This window comes from Triticum dicoccoides, chromosome 3B (assembly GCF_002162155.2).
Source record: "Triticum dicoccoides isolate Atlit2015 ecotype Zavitan chromosome 3B, WEW_v2.0, whole genome shotgun sequence".
In the NCBI taxonomy this organism is placed as follows: domain Eukaryota; kingdom Viridiplantae; phylum Streptophyta; class Magnoliopsida; order Poales; family Poaceae; genus Triticum; species Triticum dicoccoides.
In genome coordinates this window covers 93,304,147-93,324,597 of record NC_041385.1, presented here as the reverse complement: position 1 = coordinate 93,324,597, position 20,451 = coordinate 93,304,147, and the positions used below count along the sequence as shown (strand labels likewise).

The following is a 20,451-nucleotide window of genomic DNA, read 5'->3' as shown; positions in this document are numbered from 1 at the left end:
ATACAAAAACAAGGACATTTTTTGAAATAGGCAAACAAAAATTGAAACTGAACAATTTCAAAACCCCTGAAAAAATGAAAATGTGCACATTTTTAAAATTTGGGAACAATATTTGAAAACAGGAATATGTTTTCCACTGCCCGAACATTTTTTGAAAATTGTGAACGAAAAATTGAAACTGAACAATTTCAAATCTCCTGAAAAAATGAGAACATGCACATTTTTTTAAATTTGAACAGTTTTTTAAAACAGGAACATGTTTTGAACTGCCCGAACATTTTCTAAAATTTTTGAACAAATTTTGAAACTCAAAAATGAAAATGTGCAAATTTTTTGAAATTTGCAAACAATTTATTTAAAACGGGAACATGAATTGAACCGCCCGAACATTTTTTGAAATATGTGAACAGAATTTCGAAACTAAACAATTTCGAAACTCCTGAAATTTGCGAACAATTTTTTTAAAACAGGAACATTTTTGGAACTAGAAAAATATTTTAAAAATGGAAAATTTTGTCAATTATATCATAATTTGAACTCACGGACAATTTTTAGAATTTAAATTTTTTGAGTTTTTGGAACATTTTTCAAAAATGTGAAAAAAGTGAAGAAAGAAAAAATAAACTCAAAATAGGAAAGAGAGACAAAAAACAGAAAAAGGAAATAGAAAGAAGAAAAAGAAACAGAAAAATGACAAAAAGAAAAAGGGGGAAAATAGAAAAACAAAAACTAAAAAGAAAACCGGTAAAAGAAAATAAACCAGTTCAGGAAACCTTCTGGAAGGTTCCCAAAACCGGACAGTATAGTACAGGAACTGCCTACGCATAATTGGCCGGCCCATCACGTCGCTCGATCACTCTGCGAAGTGCCGACAGTTTGACACAGCGCGCGTCAAATAAGGAATTCCCGAAGAGAGCGCAATTTGTTTAATCATTGTAATCAACAGATTGGGTGGCCGCTTCAATCTGTATTTCTCTTCCCCCCACACATGCGCCATGGCCCTATTTGCATGCCGCTCTGACTTGTTGGAGCGCCAGTGCCGCTGTCAAAGTAATGAATGCGTACGCGGTAGGTGTGGGGCACAAATGGAGACAGTCGCCAGCAAAAGGTAGTACGCAGACTAATTAGGGAAAAATGGGCAGAAGTTATACGCAGAGAAAAAAGAATCGGATGGAGTATAAAATATTAAGGAATTTTTCTACATACGGACAAATATAAAAATAATAGAAAATACAGAAGAATCTAGAAAATTAAAGAAATACAGAAAAAAAATGAAAATTAAGAAAGAATACAGAAAATCCAAAAATATATACAGGTATGAAACATTAAGAACAAATACACAACACTGTAAAAGGGATGCGTGCCGGGTCGGCCTTAAATGCTTGACTTCAGGGTTGGCCTTGATCCATGGAGGGCCCAAGGCCAGCCCGATCCTTTTATTCTGAAAGAAGTATACAAATCACCCCCAAATCTGATCTTTAGGATACATACCCCTTCTTAACTCAAAACCGGGACAAATCACACCCTCAAATTACTAAAATCGGGTTAATAGCATCCTTTAGTGGTTTTATTAATCAAATCTTGAGCGGTTTTTGTCTCCCCTGATGCCGATTAGATGCTGACAGGGCAAAAAAACTTTGAATGGGTCCCATTAGCCAGTTCTCCCCCTCTTCTTTCTTTCCTTTTCCCCTCGCCCCCTTCCTTTTTTTCCTTTTCCCCTCGCCTCCAGAATCGCTCTTCCGTTCACTAGGGCTCGGCCGCCGTCGCCGTCCGCCGTCGTCATCTGCTACTTGCCTGTCTCCAAACAAAACAATGTGTCCAGGTGCGTGCGCCTCCATCTCCGTTGCTCCTCTGCTCCGTTTCTGGTGTCGTTCGTCGGCAGAATCGTGAGCACCGGTGTACGATCGCGTGCGCCGCAGAGGTGTGGGTTTGGGTGAGGGGAATTCCCCTTGCAAAATTCTTCAGGCCAGCAACTTCTCCATGATGCTTGACTTCCAAATCACACACATACGTATCCAACATCTTGTTCTTCGACAAGCTGGCGTTGAGCAAGCCATTTTCATTCCTCAGTCGATACACAACATCGCACAAATCACCAAGCAACATGCTCACAAATGGACTGTGCGGATCATCATGCCAAAGAAAATATCTGCAGTCAACTCCCTGGGTTCACAAGATCAGAAGCAAAAAAAGATCAGAAGCAACAGATTAACAAGTGCACACGCAGAGAATTCAGAAATACATCATCATTTCATAATTCAGAATTTGTAACTGCATGACTAGTACTATAGCCCCAAATCTGGGAGGAAATACTACTAATTTTTAGTGCATACTAATTTCCAAAACAGACTCGAGGCTACTTGCCCCTGCATATTATTTTTTCAGTACTACAGCCCCAAAACTGGGACCAAGATTTTTCAGTCCATTCCTTCAGTGCATACTTGCTCCTACAGACTCGAGGCTACTAGCATAACAAGTGCAAGAAAAAATACGAAATCCCAGCCCGGTAAAAACTGTCAAGACAATCAGTGGACACGATGGAGACGTGGAGCCATGGAAAGCACGCACGCCTGTGGGCCGTCGTTGCCGACAACAGCACACAGCGATCGACAGCAGTGCAACAGTAATGCCGGGAGATCCCAAAGATCAGATTTGGGGGTGATTTGTATACTTCTTTCTTCCTGCCGTGCCGGGCCAAAATCTGTGCCCGCGGGCCGGTCCTAATAGCACGGCCCGGCCAGGTTTGCCCTTAACCAATGATTTCAGGGAAGTAGCACGAGCATCCTCGGCCGAAGCAGCAATGGAGGAAAAGGCGACCCAGAAAGCGGCGGCGGAGGGGAACCCCTCGCCGGAGTTGTGCCTGAGGATTCCCGGGGACTACGCCGTCGGCTCCATCCCCACCGTCCTATACGTTCCCGACTTCATCTCCCAGACCGAGCAGGCCCAGCTCCTCCACCATGTACTGTACTGGACTAACCCTCTCCTTTCTACTACTCGCCCGATCCCCTACTTTGGTTTCGCTTTCTTCTGTCTTGCTCGTGTGGTTTGACGCTCTGGTGGCGAATTCCGTTGCAGATATATCAGGCACCGGCGCCCAAGTGGAAGATTTTGAAAAACCGGCGGCTCCAGAACTGGGGTGCGTGTGCCGGTTGCAGCCCCTGCCTGAATCCCTGATTGGAAATCTGCGTTATTCTTTTCTTTTCTCGGCTCTGGGGAAGTGTTGATTTGGTCATCCTGTGCTGTGCAGGAAGAGTGGTGCATGAGAAGGGGCTACTGCCGCAGGCGTGTGAGTATCCATCAACATTGTAATGTTCAGCACAATTTTGTGGATTCTGTGTCATTATGAAGCATGCTTTACATAACTCAAATGCACCCATGTGATTATACGGAGATAGTTAAGGAATTCGTTGTTCCTCCATAATTTGGCTGCCATAAGCTTGCTAACATAGTATGGATGCCCTCTGCCCCCCTCTAGAATCCTTACAAATGACGAAATTCCCATCAGAGCTTACGGTAGAGAGATGAAAGAAGATCTCATGTTCTCAGTTTTGAGAGATGACAAGAACTATTTGTATTATCATCTGTTCTCTCTTTCCACCAGTCAAATAAAATCTGTTAAAACGGTTTAAACAGAAATTTATTTTAGATGCCCCTACCCCCTCTGTAATCCATACAATGGCAAAATCGCTATGAGTGTTTGTGGTAGAGACATGTAAAAAGATCTTGTAAATAAATTGCAAACGCAATATGCATTGTCTTACGTTTTCTCTTTCTATTAGTGAAACAAAAATGTTGTGTTTTATTCTTAAGAAAATAACTGTATCGGGCTATTCATTGTCAATGGGAGAGCTGGGAAGATCTCAACTCTGGGAGATTACAGAAATAGGAAACACGAAAAAGGAAGACAAGAAAAAGAGGGGATGTACAGGAGGGCAAGAACAAAATAACAGTACCTCCCCTCGATGAGATTCTTGATCAGCGACCACACGCCAGCCGGTACCAGATATCGTTCGCGTAGGGGCATTGCACAAGCAAGTGATTCCCAACAACAGATTGCGTGCTCTTTTTGTGTAAATTATTATTTTTGGTCTATGACATCATAAGGCTGGCATTTATGCATGCTTGGCGTTGTACAGCATACAAAAAAAAGTGTTTTGTCAGGAACTAGAAATATGACGAGTACTTAAAATTACAAATAGTGAACATTCCTTTTTTTTTCTTAGTTAGGTAGTCATCAGTTTTTAGCATTGAAATTATGTTCATTTGTCTAATATTGCAGTACCTCCATGGCTTACAAAGATAACTGGCAGAATCTGCCAGTGGACTGGTTTATTTCCTTCTGCAATCAACCATGTTCTGATTAATGAGTATCATCCTAATCAAGGGATCATGGTCAGTAATCATCAGCTCCATAATGTTTATTTCTCTGGTACATCTTTTATGGTTTGCACTTCACTGAAGTACAATAACACTGCACCTTTCAGCCACACCAAGATGGTCCTGCCTATTTTCCTGTTGTCGCTATCATATCCCTTGCTTCACCGGTTGTGCTTGATTTCACACCCCATGGAAAGCTCAGAGGGCTCGAACATACACATCTCCAAAATACACAATCTGATGAGTTGCAGGAGAGTAATGGTTCTTATAAGGTTGAAGGCATGAAGGAAGCTGGTCCTGCTTCTTCGTCACTTCTACTAATGCCCTGCAGCCTCTTAATATTCAAAGATCAGGCTTATACAGGTTAGCCCTGTAGCTCCTTTCCTGAATTAGCTAGATATAAAAACCTCTTCAGAGTAAGGCTGTCTTTTTTGTGTGCGACAAAACTAGGCCTTGATTATTTATATTTTCATGACATTTGCAGACTTCCTACATGGTATACAAGACAATGAGCTGCATAATCTAGACAAGGTGAAACTTTTGCCCAGTGCAAAGCACTCCAAATACCAGCAAACTAACAATCTGCGTCATTTGCATTCTACAGGTTGCAAATGTCTCACAGTGCCCACAATTCAAGCATCTAAGCCATGATTACAGCCCAGGCAAAGCAGATAGCAGTGTTAGCTCTGAGCCAAGTGGCACCTTCCGCAGGACCACGACAAGAGTCTCGTTGACGTGCCGGCTAGTGTTGAATGTGCATAGTAAGCTGTTTAAATTCTAGTATCCGTATGGCCTGCTTACATCAGCATAGCCGGTGGGACAACGGTGAGAAAGAACTGTAGTAGATTCAAAGAAGTATGCTAGCAAATCAGAGGATGAGAGGAACACCCCATATTGCCCCTATCTGGCCGGTGTATGTCTTTCGATCGTTCAGCATTACAAAATGTGAAATCCCCTCGGCGGACAGGGTTCAGTTGTGCTGCAGTTTATCCATGATCACATATGTTTCGTTCTTTTTTTTATGGCACATATGTTTCGTTCTTGATGTGGTGAATCAGAGTGTTTATCCTTGACTGATCATATCAATGTAGAAAATATGCATGAATTTTCTTGAATGTAACGGTAGAATGAACTATTAGTTCTACTAGTAATTTCCGAATATATTTCATGGGATATAGCTGCACTGGTGATTAAGATTATTTGAATTTGGCAGAACCAGGACATTGTATATATAAGTAAGTAGAGATCATTCCGGCCATGATTTATTTTGTGATGAAAGTCGTTGGAGAAATATGCTCATGATCCCGTCCACATGAGGGAGGTCATGATTTTTCGTTAGAACAACCAAAGTCTTCTGTTTTTCTTCCATGAACCAGCAAATGGCGGATCATTTGCATGTTAGCTGTAATGAAATTCAGAAAACAAGACTTGTAATGAAATTCATGAAATGTTGTCGTGGTTTCATGCAAGGAAACTTAAAAAAATGAAAATGGGGAACTAGAAGTCTAGAAGCCACTCTGCCTTATATTCTTATAAGAGAAACTGCAGAGTGAGACTTTGAACCCGGGCCAGCGACAAGCCGTCAACAATCTTTGTGTTGTCCACATTTGTACTAGGTTGGGTGATACCACACCTTAAATGCTCCCATGATATCATCTTTGGAAAAAATAATTTTAGATGTTTCAAAAAATCTGATCTTTTTTTGGGGGTGAAAGTTCACAATGTTTGTAAGTACGATCGCTAAAAAAACGTCCAAATTCAAAATACACATTGAGAAACAAAAAAGACAAATTTAGCATGAATAGAGTCACAAAAGGACAAAAATAAAATTGACACTATTCTTGTCTGGATTTGTATTTTTTGTTTCTCAATGTGTTTTTCGAATTTGAAGCTGAAATTTTAAGGGGTTGTAAACATATTCGTTGTGAACACTCATCATTTTTTTCAGAATTTGTTGAAAAAATTAAAATTGATTTTTTTATATCATATCATGGGAGGGCCTTGGGAGGAAGGAGGGGATGCGGACAATGTGTGGATGAAGATGGCGACTTGCATTCGTAAGGTGGCCTCGGAGGAGTTTGGAGTGTCCAGGGAAAGGAGAAGCGAAGATGATACCTGGTGGTGAAATGATGATGTCCAGAAGGCGATTAAAGAGAAGAAAGATTGCTTCAGACGCCTATACCTGGATAGGAGTGCAGACAACATAGAGAAGTACAAGATGGCGAAGAAGGCCGCAAAGCGAGCTGTTGGTGAAGCAAGGGGTCGGGCATATGAGGACATCTACCAACGGTTAGGCACGAAGGAAGGTGAAAGGGACATCTATAAGATGGCTAAGATCAGGGAGAGGAAGACGAGGGATATTGGCCAAGTCAAATGCATCAAGGACGGAGCAGGCCAACTCTTGGTGAAGGACGAAGAGATTAAGCATAGATGGCGGGAGTACTTCGACAAGCTGTTCAATGGGGAGAATGAGAGTTCTACCATTGAACTGGACGACTCCTTTGATGAGACCAGCATGCGTTTTGTGCGGCGCATTCAGGAGTCTGAGGTGAAGGAGGCTTTAAAAAGGATGAAAGGAAGCAAGGCGATGGGCCCTGATTGTATCCCCATTGAGGTGTGGAAAGGTCTCGGGAACATAGCGATAGTATGGCTAACCAAGCTTTTCAACCTTATTTTTCGGGCAAATAAGATGCCAGAAGAATGGAGACGGAGTATATTAGTACCAATCTTCAAGAACAAGGGGGATGTTCAGAGTTGTACTAATTACCGTGGAATTAAGCTGATGAGCCATACAATGAAGCTATGTGAGAGAGTCATTGAGCACCGCTTAAGAAGAATGACAAGCGTGACCAAAAATCAGTTTGGTTTCATGCCTGGGAGGTCGACCATGGAAGCCATTTTCTTGGTACGACAACTTATGGAGAGATATAGGGAGCAAAAGAAGAACTTGCATATGGTGTTCATTGACTTGGAGAAGGCCTATGATAAGATACCACGGAATGTCATGTGGTGGGCCTTGAAGAAACACAAAGTCCCAGCAAAGTACATTACCCTCATCAAGGACATGTACAATAATATTGTGACAAGTGTTCGAACAAGTGATGTCGACATCGATGACTTCCCGATTAAGATAGGACTGCATCAGGGGTCAGCTTTGAGCCCTTATCTATTTTGCATTGGTGATGGATGAGGTCACAAGGGGTATACAAGGAGATATCCCATGGTGTATGCTCTTTGCGGATGATGTGGTGCTAGTTGACGATAGTCGGACGAGGGTAAATAGGAAGTTAGAGTTATGGAGACAAACCTTGGAATCGAAAGGGTTTAGACTTAGTAGAACTAAAACCGAGTACATGATGTGCGGTTTCAGTACTACTAGGTGTGAGGAGGAGGAGGTTAGCCTTGATGGTCAGGTGGTACCTCGGAAGGACACCTTTCGGTATTTGGGGTCAATGTTGCAGGAGGATGTGGGTATTGATGAAGATGTGAACCATCGAATCAAAGCCGGATGGATGAAGTGGCGCCAAGCTTCTGGCATTCTCTGTGACAAGAGAGTGCCACAAAAGCTAAAAGGCAAGTTCTAAGGACGGCGGTTCGACCCGTAATGTTGTATGGCGCGGAGTGTTGGCCGACTAAAAGGCGACATGTTCAACAGTTAGGTGTGGCGGAGATGCGTATGTTGAGATGGATGTGTGGCCACACGAGGAAGGATCGAGTCCGGAATGATGATATACGAGATAGAGTTGGGGTAGCACCAATTAAGGAGAAGCTTGTCCAACATCGTTTGAGATGGTTTGGGCATATTCAGCGCAGGCCTCCAGAAGCTCCAGTGCATAGCGGACGGCTAAAGCGTGCGGAGAATGTCAAGAGAGGGCGGGGTCGACCGTATTTGACATGGGAGGAGTCCGTTAAGAGAGACCTGGAGGATTGGAGTATCGACAAAGAGCTAGCTATGGACAGGGGTGCGTGGAAGCTTGCTATCCATGTGCCAGAGCTATGAGTTGGTTGCGAGATTTTATGGGTTTCACCTCTAACCTATCCCAACTTGTTTGGGACTAAAGGCTTTGTTGTTGTTATTGTTTATATATCATGGGAGCATTTAAGGTGTGGTATCACTGGATATTCTCCCCTTTGTACCAAGGCCGACTTACCATTTCTAGAAATTTTCATGGTCATGTTAAAAAGAATCATGGCACGTTCGTAAATTCCCTTGCTCATGTTGTTGGGATAAAGAGACACAGTGTATACTGTAAATAAGTGCATTACACTTTCGACTGTGTAGTCTCACCATAGCGGTAATTTGCAATAAAGTTTTCCAAAAAAAATACTATAGAAATGAGTTGTCATAATAGCCTTGTTTCATTTTTTTTCCTTTCTTTCTTCCTCTCAGAGCTTGAAAATGCATACATACATACAGGCCTCGTGGGAGTATTTTTCTTTTACAAACCGCAATCTTCAAGACTGGTGAAGGTCTCTTGTAATTCCACGCGTCTCGCGATGGAATTTTGATTACAAGTAATTAATCTGATTGCAAGTAATTAGTCTGATGAGGATGAAGGCTACGATAATGAAAATGGCAATGGTCTCCTAAAAATGGCTATGGGATGTGTTCTTTTTTCAACGGTGTATGAAGATGTCTTTTTTTTTTACAAGGGTATGAAGATGTGATGTTGATGCCGGGCTGCGAGCCCTGCTACAGTCCGCTCTGTTCGACTGATGAGAGCATGTACAATGATGTTATCTTAGGAGTGCCACGTAGGATAAATGATGGGGTGGAGGAGAGAGAATTCATAAGAAAAGACTTGTCTTCTCTTATTTAAGATAAAACAAGAGATGATCTTTTAGCATAATTTGTCTCACCATGTATTAAGAAATGACTAGTTATTGAAGATAAGACTAAGATATAACCCATTGTAGGCATACTTTTTTGTCATCTTTAAAATTACATGCAAGATTTAAAGATAAGGTTGTCTTATCTACATGCCCTGATAATTCTTGCATGGCACGGTCCTAATACGGCTTCAGAAAGCACGCAAGCCCACGCACACGACTATACGGCCCATGGGCTATGTCATACGTCCCACCACCCCGGTTCGGCTGCACTGAAAGAGAAAAAGCCCAGTTCGGCTCGAACGCCGCGCCGCCGCACCCGCACGCTGCTGGCTGACCGGTCCTTGCCCGGTGCCGGCGAGCCTCCCTTGCTGCCCCCCGCCCGGAGTGGGCAGCCTCGGCGTCCCCCTGGCCCGGCTCCACGCGGCGCGGCGCCCGAGGGTGTTCCGCCAGTCCAAGTGCCCGGTGGTATGTACGCCTCTCACACTCGCAGGCTTCTTCGCCGCGACAGGGGAGCCCGTGCCCATGGCGGCGCCGCCAGGAGACGCGCGTCGACGTCTCTGTTGTGCTTCATCGGCGCCATTATCCTCGTCGCGATCTCTCGCCACACCCTGCTCCCCAAGGTATTGATATTATCTCAGAAGCTTAATGCCTGAATAATCCCATTCCCAACTGGTAACAGTCAACGGGGCCAACGGTTCTTTTTCTGTATGCCTCGATTGGCTCGGCTGTTGCTGTTGATCCTTCCCTACCAGTAGCATTGCAGATCCAGCTGCCGAAGAACTGTGCTGCAATGATTTATATCATTAGCTAATTCATTGTCTTGTTTTCGTTCTTACGAGAGAAGGTGCCATTTCTGGGTTCCTTTTGGAGAGATTTATTGGCACCCGATGCTTATATTGCCACACCCAAATTTCATGGTGTGAAGTATGAGCTGCACACGCTCCCTGTAAGGCCTCCCTGTCTTGGTGTCTCCTTTTGCATTGGCCACGAAGGTATATCACTCAGAGATTTGCATGCTAGCCTCTTAGGTGGATGCGAAGGCTGTGGCCGACGGTGACACAATCACGGTGTATGTTGACGCGGCTGACCCTCGTGAGTCCGGCAATGTGCCCCGTGAAGTTTGGGAAGCTGTGTCAGAGCGAACCAAGGCACGGGCGGCCAAGAACTATGAGAAGGCTGACACGCTGCAGAATATCATAGTGGATGCCGGATATAGGTAACTTCAAAATTAACATCAGGCAACTGCCTATTTCTGTGCGGTCTCACCTACTGAACGTTCTGAAACTTCTTCTAAGTGCAGGCAAGTTCCTGACTTGACAGGGGAACAGGTTCTCGCGAAGAAGTACCGAATCAGGCTAAGGTTTGTCACATCTTGGTCCCAATCCATGGTCAAGGGCTTTCTTCTTATTGGACTGCAGTTGAGATATTATAGAACGAAACGATGCAATGCAGAGGGATTGATGCACCAGAGAACTCGATGCCTTATGGTAAAGAGGCAAAAGAGGAGCTTGTGAGGCTTGTGCAGGGAAGGACCTTAAAGATTCCCATATATGAAACTGACTGGTACGGTCGATTAGTTGGAGATGTTTACTGCAATGGGGTCTTCGTGCAGGTAATATGTCATATTATTATCTCTTTGGAGTCACCTTTGGAGGTCTGTTTTACTGGAAATAGCGTATGCAAGTAATGAATGTGAATTACTTAAAGAAAAAAAACTGAACGTGTATTCAAGATTTTGTAAGTTCTTAGAACTTTTACCAGAGCATAAATCGGAGCAACACGCTTAAAATAATACTATTAAACTCTGCAGGAATCATGACGTATCTCCTCAGCTGAAGATAAATACATGCTTTATGGGCTTGTTAACCACTTAGCGACTTTTCAATTAAGAAACAATCAAGTTTTCATATCTTGCTTTAACAGGAACACATGCTGAAGAAAGGCCTCACATGGCACTACTCTGCGTATGATCAACGGCCTGAGCTTGCCGAGGTAAGCAGTATGATTCGCTTGACAGCTTCAATTCACATGACTGAAGAGCAGTATAGCGCACTCTGAACATTTCTTCAACCTACCATATATACACTTGAAAAGACCTTGACAGACTAAAATTTTGTCAGTGGGAGAAGCAGGCGCATGCGAGCGGGTTGGGTCTGTGGGCGCTGCTGAACCCTGAGAAGCCATGGGAATGGAGGAAGGAGAAGCGCACGAGGAGATGGTGAATCATCAGTGACTCGTGCCCAAAGATCTCTAGACGACTAGACCAGAACAATAGCTTCAAACACTGTATAATGTGTTCTCTGAATCTCAACACTTTCATGTTGTAACAACCTCTGTAGAATGAAGCAGGCAGCATCGATTGGTGTAAGCTCCGATTAGGGACTCATTCTCTTTTCTGCATTAGACTGTTGTAAAACCTGCAATGATTTCTGTAAAACATGATCTGATGATCAATTGGTGGTAATGGATTGAATACTCCTAGCCAGTGGCAGACCTAGGAATTGAGGTTTGCCGGGACGAATATTTCCAGTATAAAAGTTTTGAGTTACAAACAAAATTTGTACTCAAGAAACAAATGGTGGTTTGTATGCGATTGGAGCAGGTGGCTATGGAGGTTTTTTCCCAACATGGGTGACAACATAACCTTCGGATCGATCCACCACCTCCATCGACATAGGCATAGTGTCGGTCTATAGGGCTCTACTGTTGCCGATTTGTCGGGTTTTTTTCATCAATTTTTGTCAGACCTTCATATTGGGCCGTGTGCATCTTAATTATGCAGAGGCCAGGTATTACTCATAATGCTTTGTATCCGCTTGATGCTACATTTTAAGATAATAAAATCATTCTTTATCGAAAAAGAAACAAATGGTTAACATAAGACACAAAATTTCAAGCGAGAACAAAAAAAAAATGTGCTATACATTGCACATGTGAACCCAAAAATTCCATTCTGCCTCCTCTTTGGAGTCCATCGTCGGCACAGTGGCATAGCCAGGATTTTATGTCAGGGTGGTCCAATTGGCACCAGAAGAATTACACCACAAATTTATCAAATCTAACATATGCACACAGAATATATCCAAAGCACATATCAATAAGGTCTATCAAAGCATATTAAAATTCATGTTCAAGCCTTACATTCGCTTAAAATATAAAACACCTTATTTGTCGGATCCATATAAAAAAAAGGGATGCAATGTCTCCTGTCCTCTTCATTTTTGCAACGGTTGTACAAAAAAGTTAATACTCCCTCCGTTTCTTTTTAGTCCGTATATAAGGTTTGGTCAAAGTCAAGCTTTGTAGAGTTTGACTGACTTTATATTAAAAAATATAAACATTCACAATATGAAATCAATATTATCAGATGCACCATGAAACATATTTTCATACTATATAGTTTTAGTATTGTAGATGTTCATATTTATTTATATAAACTTGGTCAAACTTTGCGTAGTTTGACTTTGATCAAATCTTATATGCGGAGTAAAAAGAAACGGAGGGAGTACATTAACTCAGTTGGAACAAAGCCCTAATGATTCAATCGGTTCAATTGACAAATTATCAATTACAAAAAACTTTAAAGCTTGCACTCAACAAATCGTTCGAATCTTCATAGCAAAAGGAAATTGTGCTTTGAATTAGAGAAGAACAAAAATCTTACTCTGAATTGAAGTAGAAAAGAAAACAACTAGTGCGCACTGCACGGGGCTATACCTATGTGTGCGTGCGCGCTTCCTTCATCGGCCGCTGGGACGCGCGTCCTTTGCTGGCCGCCTGTCCGTCGCCGTCAGCCTGTGCCCTGCCGGAGTGCCGGCCTTGCGCTGGGCGATGGCGCTAGGTTTCAGTCTTTCAGACTTCTAGAGCCCAGATCACCAGAGGAAAAGGAGACGACGGGGTGTTGGGAACGATCAGCGTACATACACGCGTACATGGGCTAAGACCTGATTTGGGCCTGGGTATGTTTCTTTTTTTTAGAGAAGTACTAAACTAATGGGCCAAATTCCAGGGTGGTCCATGCCCTACAGCTACGCCACTGCGTCGGCGGTCAGGCCGTGCTCTGCTCGAGGCGCAGAAGTAACAAATGACCAGTGTGAAATTCCATTTCCATCAGGGGTCTCCGCGCAAACTAGCTGAGGACCGGCGACCGCCAACGGAGGACACCGGGGAGGATCTTCTACTCCGCCGACGACAGAGGTACGCCCGCCTGCCGAAACCCTAATACCCCGCCTGAGGATTTCTTCACCGCGGTCCCTAATCCCGCCGCTCCAAGGTCTTAATTCCCTGCTTAATTACTTGTGAAAAACCCATTCACCAACTGTCCCCAAATCTGTCTATATGCATCTTACCACGCGGAGGCCGGAGAATCATCTATCCTCAAATGTATCTCTTGCTTTGACATCAGTGTGTCTGCATCAGATTTGCATCTGATGCAGTTGATTACTACTAGTACCGTTGGATGCCTGGTTACTTAATTGTTCCTTCAACGTCACAGTGCGCTGCATGAATGTTTCACCCGTCAATAGTTGAGATGAATTAGTAGTACTTTTGTTCTGCTTTTTTCGATGGGGGGACACTGCACTGTGCAACAACTGATATGTTTCCTTTTTTCAGTTTTTCAAGATCATATCATCTGTATTGTACTCCCTCCGTTCGGAATTACTTGTCTCTGAAATGGATGTATATAGAACTAAAATACATTTAGATACATCCATTTCTACAAGTAATTCCGAACGGAGGGAGTACCACTGTGGTGCTTGCTACTGTTTCGGTCACTTCACAACATAGCATAATTATTAAGTTGCTTCTGCCGGATGCTAATGTGCCATAGGTGGTTTAACTGTGACCTGTACGAAAAGCTTGGGATCGTTTGATGCGTTGAGACCATGAAGCAGCAAGCGCAGGGGATTTCGAGTGGCATGTACAGATACATGCATCGCTGCGAGAGTGGAGTTAATATTCATGATGTCTTTGTGGAGAGGAGCGCGTTCCGGGTGCTGTTTTCATATGTCGGTGTGATGTGTCTTCTTGCGAATGTTTCCCATACCTTGTTGTCGAAGGTAGTTTACTTGGACTCATTCAGAAAACCCAAGTATGGCTGATTGGTTTTTCACTATCCCACTGTTCGAATCAGGTGCTCTGCTTGCTTATGTGCTCATATGTTTTCATGAGTTTTTTGTGCTAGCCATACGGAAGCACTTACGAACAAATATGTTAGGTTCCTAAAAAAATCATATTAGAAATGTCTTATTGATGATGCTATCACCATGCTGTGGTTTTGATTCAGGTGGTGTAGGTTAGCACATTTTTCATGCCTGTGATTGTCCCACTCTATATGTAATGACTTTCCGTGCTTAATTGTTTCAGGAGAGTTTATGCCTTGGTTCCTTTTGGAGTGTTCCGTTTTCTGCTATCGTCGCTAAATGCTTGCAATACAAGCCTGTGAAGAAAGGTTGGACGCTGATATTGTTTCTTTGTTACCCCATTTTCTTGCTTTGCAGTGAACTTTCACCTTAAAGTTGCATAACAATGGGATACTCTTGTTTATCACCATCCATGTTGGAAGTGCTTATATGTGCAGAGTCATTGGTGATCATGCCAGCTTTTGGTATTCAGCTAGAACAGCACTTTTGGAGGTATGAAAGAACCAGTATGGAGTCTACATGTGTGCATCCAGATTCCACTCTTGCTGTCAGCATTTGTCACTCCTCGAAGTTTTATGGCATTTCAAGAGCACTTAACAATTGCAAACAGATATATGGAATTAAAGGCTTTGGATACCTAACTAAATAAGTACTTTGCATTTGAGCAGAAATAAAGTACTGCTCTCTTGTCAGTACTTGGCTGGTGAAAAGATTTGCAAAGGATAGAGTTGTTTTGCATTAACTAGACATGACCATCGCCTGCTTGGCTTCGCAAACAGATATATGGAATTAAAGGCTTTGGATACCTAACTAAATAAGTACTTTGCATTTGAGCAGAAATAAAGTACTGCTCTCTTGTCAGTACTTGGCTGGTGAAAAGATTTGCAAAGGATAGAGTTGTTTTGCATTAACTAGACATGACCATCGCCTGCTTGGCTTCTTGACCTTTACATTATTTTCATTAAGGTACAGAAAACAGAGGCTTCTTGATCCTTTTTATCTCCTTGACATGTATGTTATCTTTCACAGTGGAAGAGTAGATCGCAAGTTTGTGCCCATCAGCAAGATCCTACAGCCGGTGCTGAATGAGTGTGTGACCCCCGTTACATGCTACTGGAGCTTGGCATTGCTTCTACGCGATGAAGACGAGACCATGCTCGTTTTTCAGGTAACTCTCGCCTGCTTTCAATTGATTTTGAAGTGCAATGTCAGGGACCTGTGGTCTGAAAGAGACTTATGTGCAGAACCTGCATCCACCCGTCAAACTGTTGCTCCCAATCTGGAAAGCTCTGTGCGCATTCACAAACTCCGGCAGCATTGGCCCTTCGGTAGTTCTTCAACAAGATGATTTGCATAATCATGTTGATGGGGATGGTGCTGTGGACTCCTGAATAGTTCCCTGAAGACCTCTCTCTCTCTGCCGAGTGACAACAGGATGTTCAGTTGTGTCACCACTAACTGAAGATCAATTGTCAAGTGGAGGATTTTGGTGATACCACCAGGGGTCTGAGCCTCTGATCCTTCCGGTCGGTCCGACCGAATTATTTCTCTTTAGCTGCAGAAGAAATTGAACGCTCCACTTGTAACTTTGTCCTGTCCATGTGGTATTTCTGTCCACCGAAGGAGATTCACAACAGAATGTACCATAATGCCTTTTTCAGTTCCTAGATGGGAGTCCATGTTCTGGGGTGCAAATGTAGTGACACTGTAAGGATGGTCCAACTGCTGATAATAAAATCTTGGGCACTTGCATGCAGTCATATCCGTTGCAGTAAATATTTTTCTTCTTTCTTTTTTTCCTTGGAGAAGATGTGAAAATACAATAGATTGGATCATCAGGCTACAGCTTACCAAGAAGATACATTAAGCATCTACTGATCGTTTTGGCTCGCCGCTACACTGCATGTACTGTACATCATTTTTTTGTTGATCAGAACAACGTCGGTGCTCAGTGGATCTCAGGATCTACAGATGGAGATCTGTACATTGAAGGCGGCTGTTTCCAAAGAGCTCAGCAATCAGGTCATCATCATGCCAACCGTGCCATCATAATCCTCATCATGAAGAACTCTTCGAGTTAGCATGAACCGTGCAATGCTCCTTCTTGCAAGTGTTTGTTGCGCGTTGTTGTCGAAGGTACTATGACCGACTTTCTGTTATTTCGCTCTATGTGCTCTGGTTGCTGGATGGCCAATCTATTTCATGAGTTTCTTAGGCTCTTGGCAACGCGGATTCAGATGTGGAGATGTGGAGATGTGTGTTAGGTTTCTCAGGAACCTGTGGTCTGAATGAGCAGAAACTGCGTCCGCCGGTCAAAATGTTGGTCCCAATCTGGAAAGCTTTGTGCGCATTCACAAACTCCGGCAGCACTAGCCCTTCGGTGGTTCTCCGACCAGACGATTTGCATAAGCATGTTGATCGAGGTGGTGCTGTGGACTCGTGAATAGTTCCCCGAAGACTTCTCTGCCGAGTGGCAACGGGATTGTTCAGTGCCGTCGCCACTAACTGAAGATCAATTGTCAGGTGGAGGTTTTTTCTGATGCCAGGGCCCTGAGCCTCTGGCCCTTCCGTCTGACTGATGGATTTGTTTCTCCTTGGCCGCAGAGAAACAGAGTGGCCCACTTGTAACTTTGGCCTGGCAGTGTGGTATTTCTGCGCACCGAAGAAGATTCACAACGGAATCCATGTACCATATAGGGCGTGTTTGGTTGCCGTACGCTACAGTACTTGTATTGCATATACTTCTTCATCCAATCTGGCTATGCAAATGCAGCCTCAAATGCACCATATGCATGTTGTTTGGTTGCCTGCATGCCCTCTTACCTGCATGGGCTGAATCACACTGCCTGGTGTTTGGTTGCCTGCATGTTAGTGAACAAACCCAAGGCATGGTGTTTGGTTGTATGCAAGGCCTGATGTGTGGTAACCTCTTTGGCTAGTTGGTGAGGTTACCACCACACTTCGGTAGCACACATCATAAGCACAACAGAGTATAACAGAGCATCAACTAGCATAATTCAGATATAAGCAGTACCACAGTTTATAACAGTTCAATGCATAAACTATAAACATGTTCAAAGCAGACTCGATAGTACGCTCGAAAGAGGTGGCCCGGACCAAGTTCGAGAACACCATGGAGGTGTGCTCGAACTTCGGCTCCATGTCGGACATGCAGAACGAATCTAATGCCGTGCTCATGAAGGCCACTAAAGAAGAGCTGAAGACGCTGATTCCTGACCCAGCGAAGGGCGCGATGGCAGTTGACATCATTCGCTGGGCCATGAATCAGGCCGTCTCCGACGACCCTAAACAGAGGAAGAAGTGGTTCAAGTACAAGACCTACCGGGCTCCTAATGACCGCCCTGCCGCAGTGTACTGGGATACGGCTATCGCGCCGCCGGCGGGCATCGGCGGGGAGGCTAAGGAGGAGGAAGAAGAGCCTAGGGCGCCAGAGCCAGTCCATCCTACCTGGCAGATCGACCTTGACTCCGCCGAGGACGACGAGGACGACCCGCCGGCCCGCACGGCGATGAAGAAGAAGATGAAGGCCAGCGGCTCGACCAGCCGCTCCGCACGCCGGTGACGGCCGCCGCGGTCAGCCGGTGTCCGTTGTGTACCCCCTTTCCCCCTATTCCCCTATCCCCCAATCCCGAAATCTACCTTATGCATTCTGATCTTGCATGTATGAACTCGTATGAACTGCTATGAACTAGTATGAATTACCCCTATGCTTATCTACCTCTATTTCCCATTCCCGTCCGCCGTGGATCAAATCTATAGCCGTGGATCGAATCAAGCGTGCATGTCGAAGAGAGAGAAGTGCTTACCGCCATTGATGGAGTCCGGTGGTCTGATTCCTCTGCTACGATCCGCCGGCGCCGGTGATGGAGTCCGGTGGTCTTCTTCCTCTGCTCCGACCCGCCGGGTGAGAGTTGGGAGAGTGGGGAGAGGGAGCGGTGAGGCTAATAATTGCCGGTGCTTCGGGAAGCAACGCGGCTTCTCGAACGTGGCCGCGCGCGTGGCCGCGCCCGCCCACGTGTACCGCTCGGGCCTGGCCCTGGAGAAACTGCCGATCCGTGCGTTTCCAGTGAGTCAGGCTCAGAGATGCTTTAAGAAGCGTGCGATCCAGGCCCAATAGTGTATGCGGGCTACCAAACAGGCTGAATCTTTCCCGCGCGAGCCTGGTTGGACCTTATGCGGGCAACCAAACACGCCGATAATGTTTCTTCAGTTCCTACGTGGGAATCCATGTTCTGTGGCGCAAATGTACTAACTTTTTGAAGAGGGTACAAGTGCTGAGAATAAAAACCTTGGGCACTTGCAAGCAGCCATATGATCTGTCCCGCTGAAGAATGTTTTCTTGCTTCTTTTATTCCTTGGAGAAGTTGTGAAAATCTGATGATTTGGATCATCATCTGCGCAGGTTTGCATGTAGGAGCTGACAGAACCACACGCCCGGAACTGCATGCCGCAGCTGTACCAAGAAGAAGAAGAAGCATTAACCATCTACCAATCGCTTTCGCTCGCCGCTACACCTGCATGTATTATACGGTAGTAGTATAATAACATCATTTTTGTCAAGCAGGCCAACAACCGCGCGCAGTGGATCTCGGTATATACAGATGGCGACCTGTAGTATTGCTTGACAGTGTTGTTTTCTCCCCTCTGCGAGAATACTTGACAGCGGCTGTTTCCGAAGAGCTCACCAATCAGGTCAGCATCATGCCAACCATTTGCCATCATGATGATGATGAAAGAACGCTTTGAGTTAGAACGAACTGAACCAGACAAACCACGAGGTAATAATATCTCAAGCACCTGTGCTTAATCTGCACCCCCAGCTTCAGAAATCTCTTCTATATTGAACAATGACCACATGCGCCGTACGTAGCGTAGCAGTATGTGATTATTCTTTTTCTTTCACCGACGGACAGAAGCGGATCCGACCGACACACACGGGTCTGCGTCACTGTCGACGCGGGGCATGAGTGTGCGAGCGCAATGATGGCTCTGTCTGTCCCTGCAATGCAATGTGTCCGTTTCTTTCTCCTAGTCTAGTCTAGAGGTCGGATTCGGTGTAGGATAAGAGCATCTACAGCCGTTCGGCCCCCCAAGACGCATAAAAATCACCCGCTGGGAGCGAGCCGGCGATTCTTTCGCTGCTGGGAGCGGTTTTGCGCCCAGTCGTCCCCAGCTCGTCTCCAGCCGTCGATTTTGGCCCACTTTTAAAGCCCCATTTCGGCGAAAAAGGCCCATATGAGCGAGAATAGGCCCATATTCGGCGTGGTTCGCCGTGGCTCGGCGTTCAATTATCAACATAAATAATTTTTTATCACATATTTCATCACAGAAATTTCAAGTACTTCAACAAAATATTACAACGACAAATAGTTTAATACAAATTATATAGTTCAACAAATAAAAACTCATATTTCATCACACGTCGCGCCCGGTGTCGCCCTTGAGCTTCCATAGGTGCTCTATCAGATCTTGCTGCAGTTGATGATGCACCTATGGGTCTCGGATCTCCAGACGCATACTGAGATAGGCAGTCCAGGTTGCCGGTAGCTGGTGATCAACTTGGGCAAGAGGACCCTGCCGATGGTATGGTTCAGTGTCAAACACTGGCTCTTCCTTCTCGCTCTCAATGATCATGTTGTGCACCTGACGAGGCGGGGCGGCGAGGGGCGGCGCCGGGATATACCTACTTGCGACCGAGAGCGCGGGGGGTAGGATGCGGTCGTGGAAGAAAATCTTGACTTTTCACCTGACGGCGTGGGCCAGCCGCGCTTTTCCCTTGCGCCGGAGCCCCCAGGCGCCCCCCAACGCGCCGGGTTCGGCCTGCGGACGCCGGACGGAAAAAAGGGCCGAACCGACGCTTTTCGTCGTCCTGGGGACGCGACTGAGCTGTTTTTTTGGCGCCGACACCGAAAAAGTGGCCTGGGGGGGTCTGTTGGGAGCGCGGCTGGAGATGCTCTAAGGCACCGAGCGGGCTTGCATTATTTTTTTCTCCGGTTCTATACTGCTGCCGGATCAGGGTCAAGTCATCCTCTCCTTGATCTTCCTCTTCCTCTTCTTCACATGATGACATGACATG

General features: G+C 44.9%; 3 protein-coding genes across 5 annotated transcripts; all 3 read left to right on the top strand.

Annotated features, from left to right (window-relative positions):
- The first annotated feature begins 2,675 nt into the window (after positions 1–2,675).
- Positions 2,676–5,545, top strand: LOC119274963 (alpha-ketoglutarate-dependent dioxygenase alkB homolog 6-like). 2 transcript variants are annotated; one of them, XM_037555731.1, is made up of 7 exons: positions 2,676–2,959; positions 3,076–3,136; positions 3,248–3,286; positions 4,280–4,392; positions 4,629–4,740; positions 4,862–4,908; positions 4,982–5,545. In XM_037555731.1, the coding sequence occupies exons 1-7, from the start codon at positions 2,801–2,803 to the stop codon at positions 5,156–5,158; spliced, it is 708 nt and encodes a 235-aa protein (XP_037411628.1). In that variant the 5' UTR covers positions 2,676–2,800; the 3' UTR covers positions 5,159–5,545. The 2 variants fall into 2 exon arrangements, with proteins under 2 accessions (XP_037411628.1, XP_037411627.1); XM_037555730.1 differs by having other exon boundaries at positions 2,681–2,959; positions 4,485–4,740.
- A 4,051-nt stretch (positions 5,546–9,596) lies between these two features.
- On the top strand, positions 9,597–11,665 carry LOC119274964 (probable staphylococcal-like nuclease CAN1). The gene is made up of 7 exons (XM_037555732.1): positions 9,597–9,830; positions 10,055–10,156; positions 10,239–10,426; positions 10,511–10,570; positions 10,663–10,822; positions 11,134–11,202; positions 11,331–11,665. Exons 1-7 carry the CDS (start codon positions 9,678–9,680, stop codon positions 11,430–11,432), a joined length of 834 nt encoding a protein of 277 aa, XP_037411629.1. The 5' UTR covers positions 9,597–9,677; the 3' UTR covers positions 11,433–11,665.
- A 1,627-nt stretch (positions 11,666–13,292) lies between these two features.
- Positions 13,293–16,114, top strand: LOC119274965. 2 transcript variants are annotated; one of them, XM_037555734.1, is made up of 6 exons: positions 13,293–13,407; positions 14,042–14,270; positions 14,578–14,662; positions 14,792–14,846; positions 15,384–15,522; positions 15,599–16,114. In XM_037555734.1, exons 2-6 carry the CDS (start codon positions 14,097–14,099, stop codon positions 15,743–15,745), a joined length of 600 nt encoding a protein of 199 aa, XP_037411631.1. In that variant the 5' UTR covers positions 13,293–13,407; positions 14,042–14,096; the 3' UTR covers positions 15,746–16,114. The 2 variants fall into 2 exon arrangements, with proteins under 2 accessions (XP_037411631.1, XP_037411630.1); XM_037555733.1 differs by having other exon boundaries at positions 14,777–14,846.
- The last annotated feature ends 4,337 nt before the right edge of the window (positions 16,115–20,451 follow it).

Excerpts from the sequence above, each read along its gene's own strand:
- LOC119274963 (XM_037555730.1), top strand. The coding sequence starts at position 2,801 with ATGGAGGAAAAGGCGACCCAGAAAGCGGCGGCGGAGGGGAACCCCTCG. Across the intron at positions 4,393-4,484 it reads ATCCTAATCAAGGGATCATG|CCACACCAAGATGGTCCTGC; the intron begins GTCAGTAATCAT and ends TGCACCTTTCAG. Across the intron at positions 4,741-4,861 it reads CAAAGATCAGGCTTATACAG|ACTTCCTACATGGTATACAA; the intron begins GTTAGCCCTGTA and ends TGACATTTGCAG.
- LOC119274964 (XM_037555732.1), top strand. The coding sequence starts at position 9,678 with ATGTACGCCTCTCACACTCGCAGGCTTCTTCGCCGCGACAGGGGAGCC. Across the intron at positions 9,831-10,054 it reads GCCACACCCTGCTCCCCAAG|GTGCCATTTCTGGGTTCCTT; the intron begins GTATTGATATTA and ends TTACGAGAGAAG. Across the intron at positions 10,823-11,133 it reads GCAATGGGGTCTTCGTGCAG|GAACACATGCTGAAGAAAGG; the intron begins GTAATATGTCAT and ends TTGCTTTAACAG.
- LOC119274965 (XM_037555733.1), top strand. The coding sequence starts at position 14,097 with ATGAAGCAGCAAGCGCAGGGGATTTCGAGTGGCATGTACAGATACATG. Across the intron at positions 14,663-14,776 it reads ATACAAGCCTGTGAAGAAAG|TGCTTATATGTGCAGAGTCA; the intron begins GTTGGACGCTGA and ends CCATGTTGGAAG. Across the intron at positions 15,523-15,598 it reads AGACCATGCTCGTTTTTCAG|AACCTGCATCCACCCGTCAA; the intron begins GTAACTCTCGCC and ends ACTTATGTGCAG.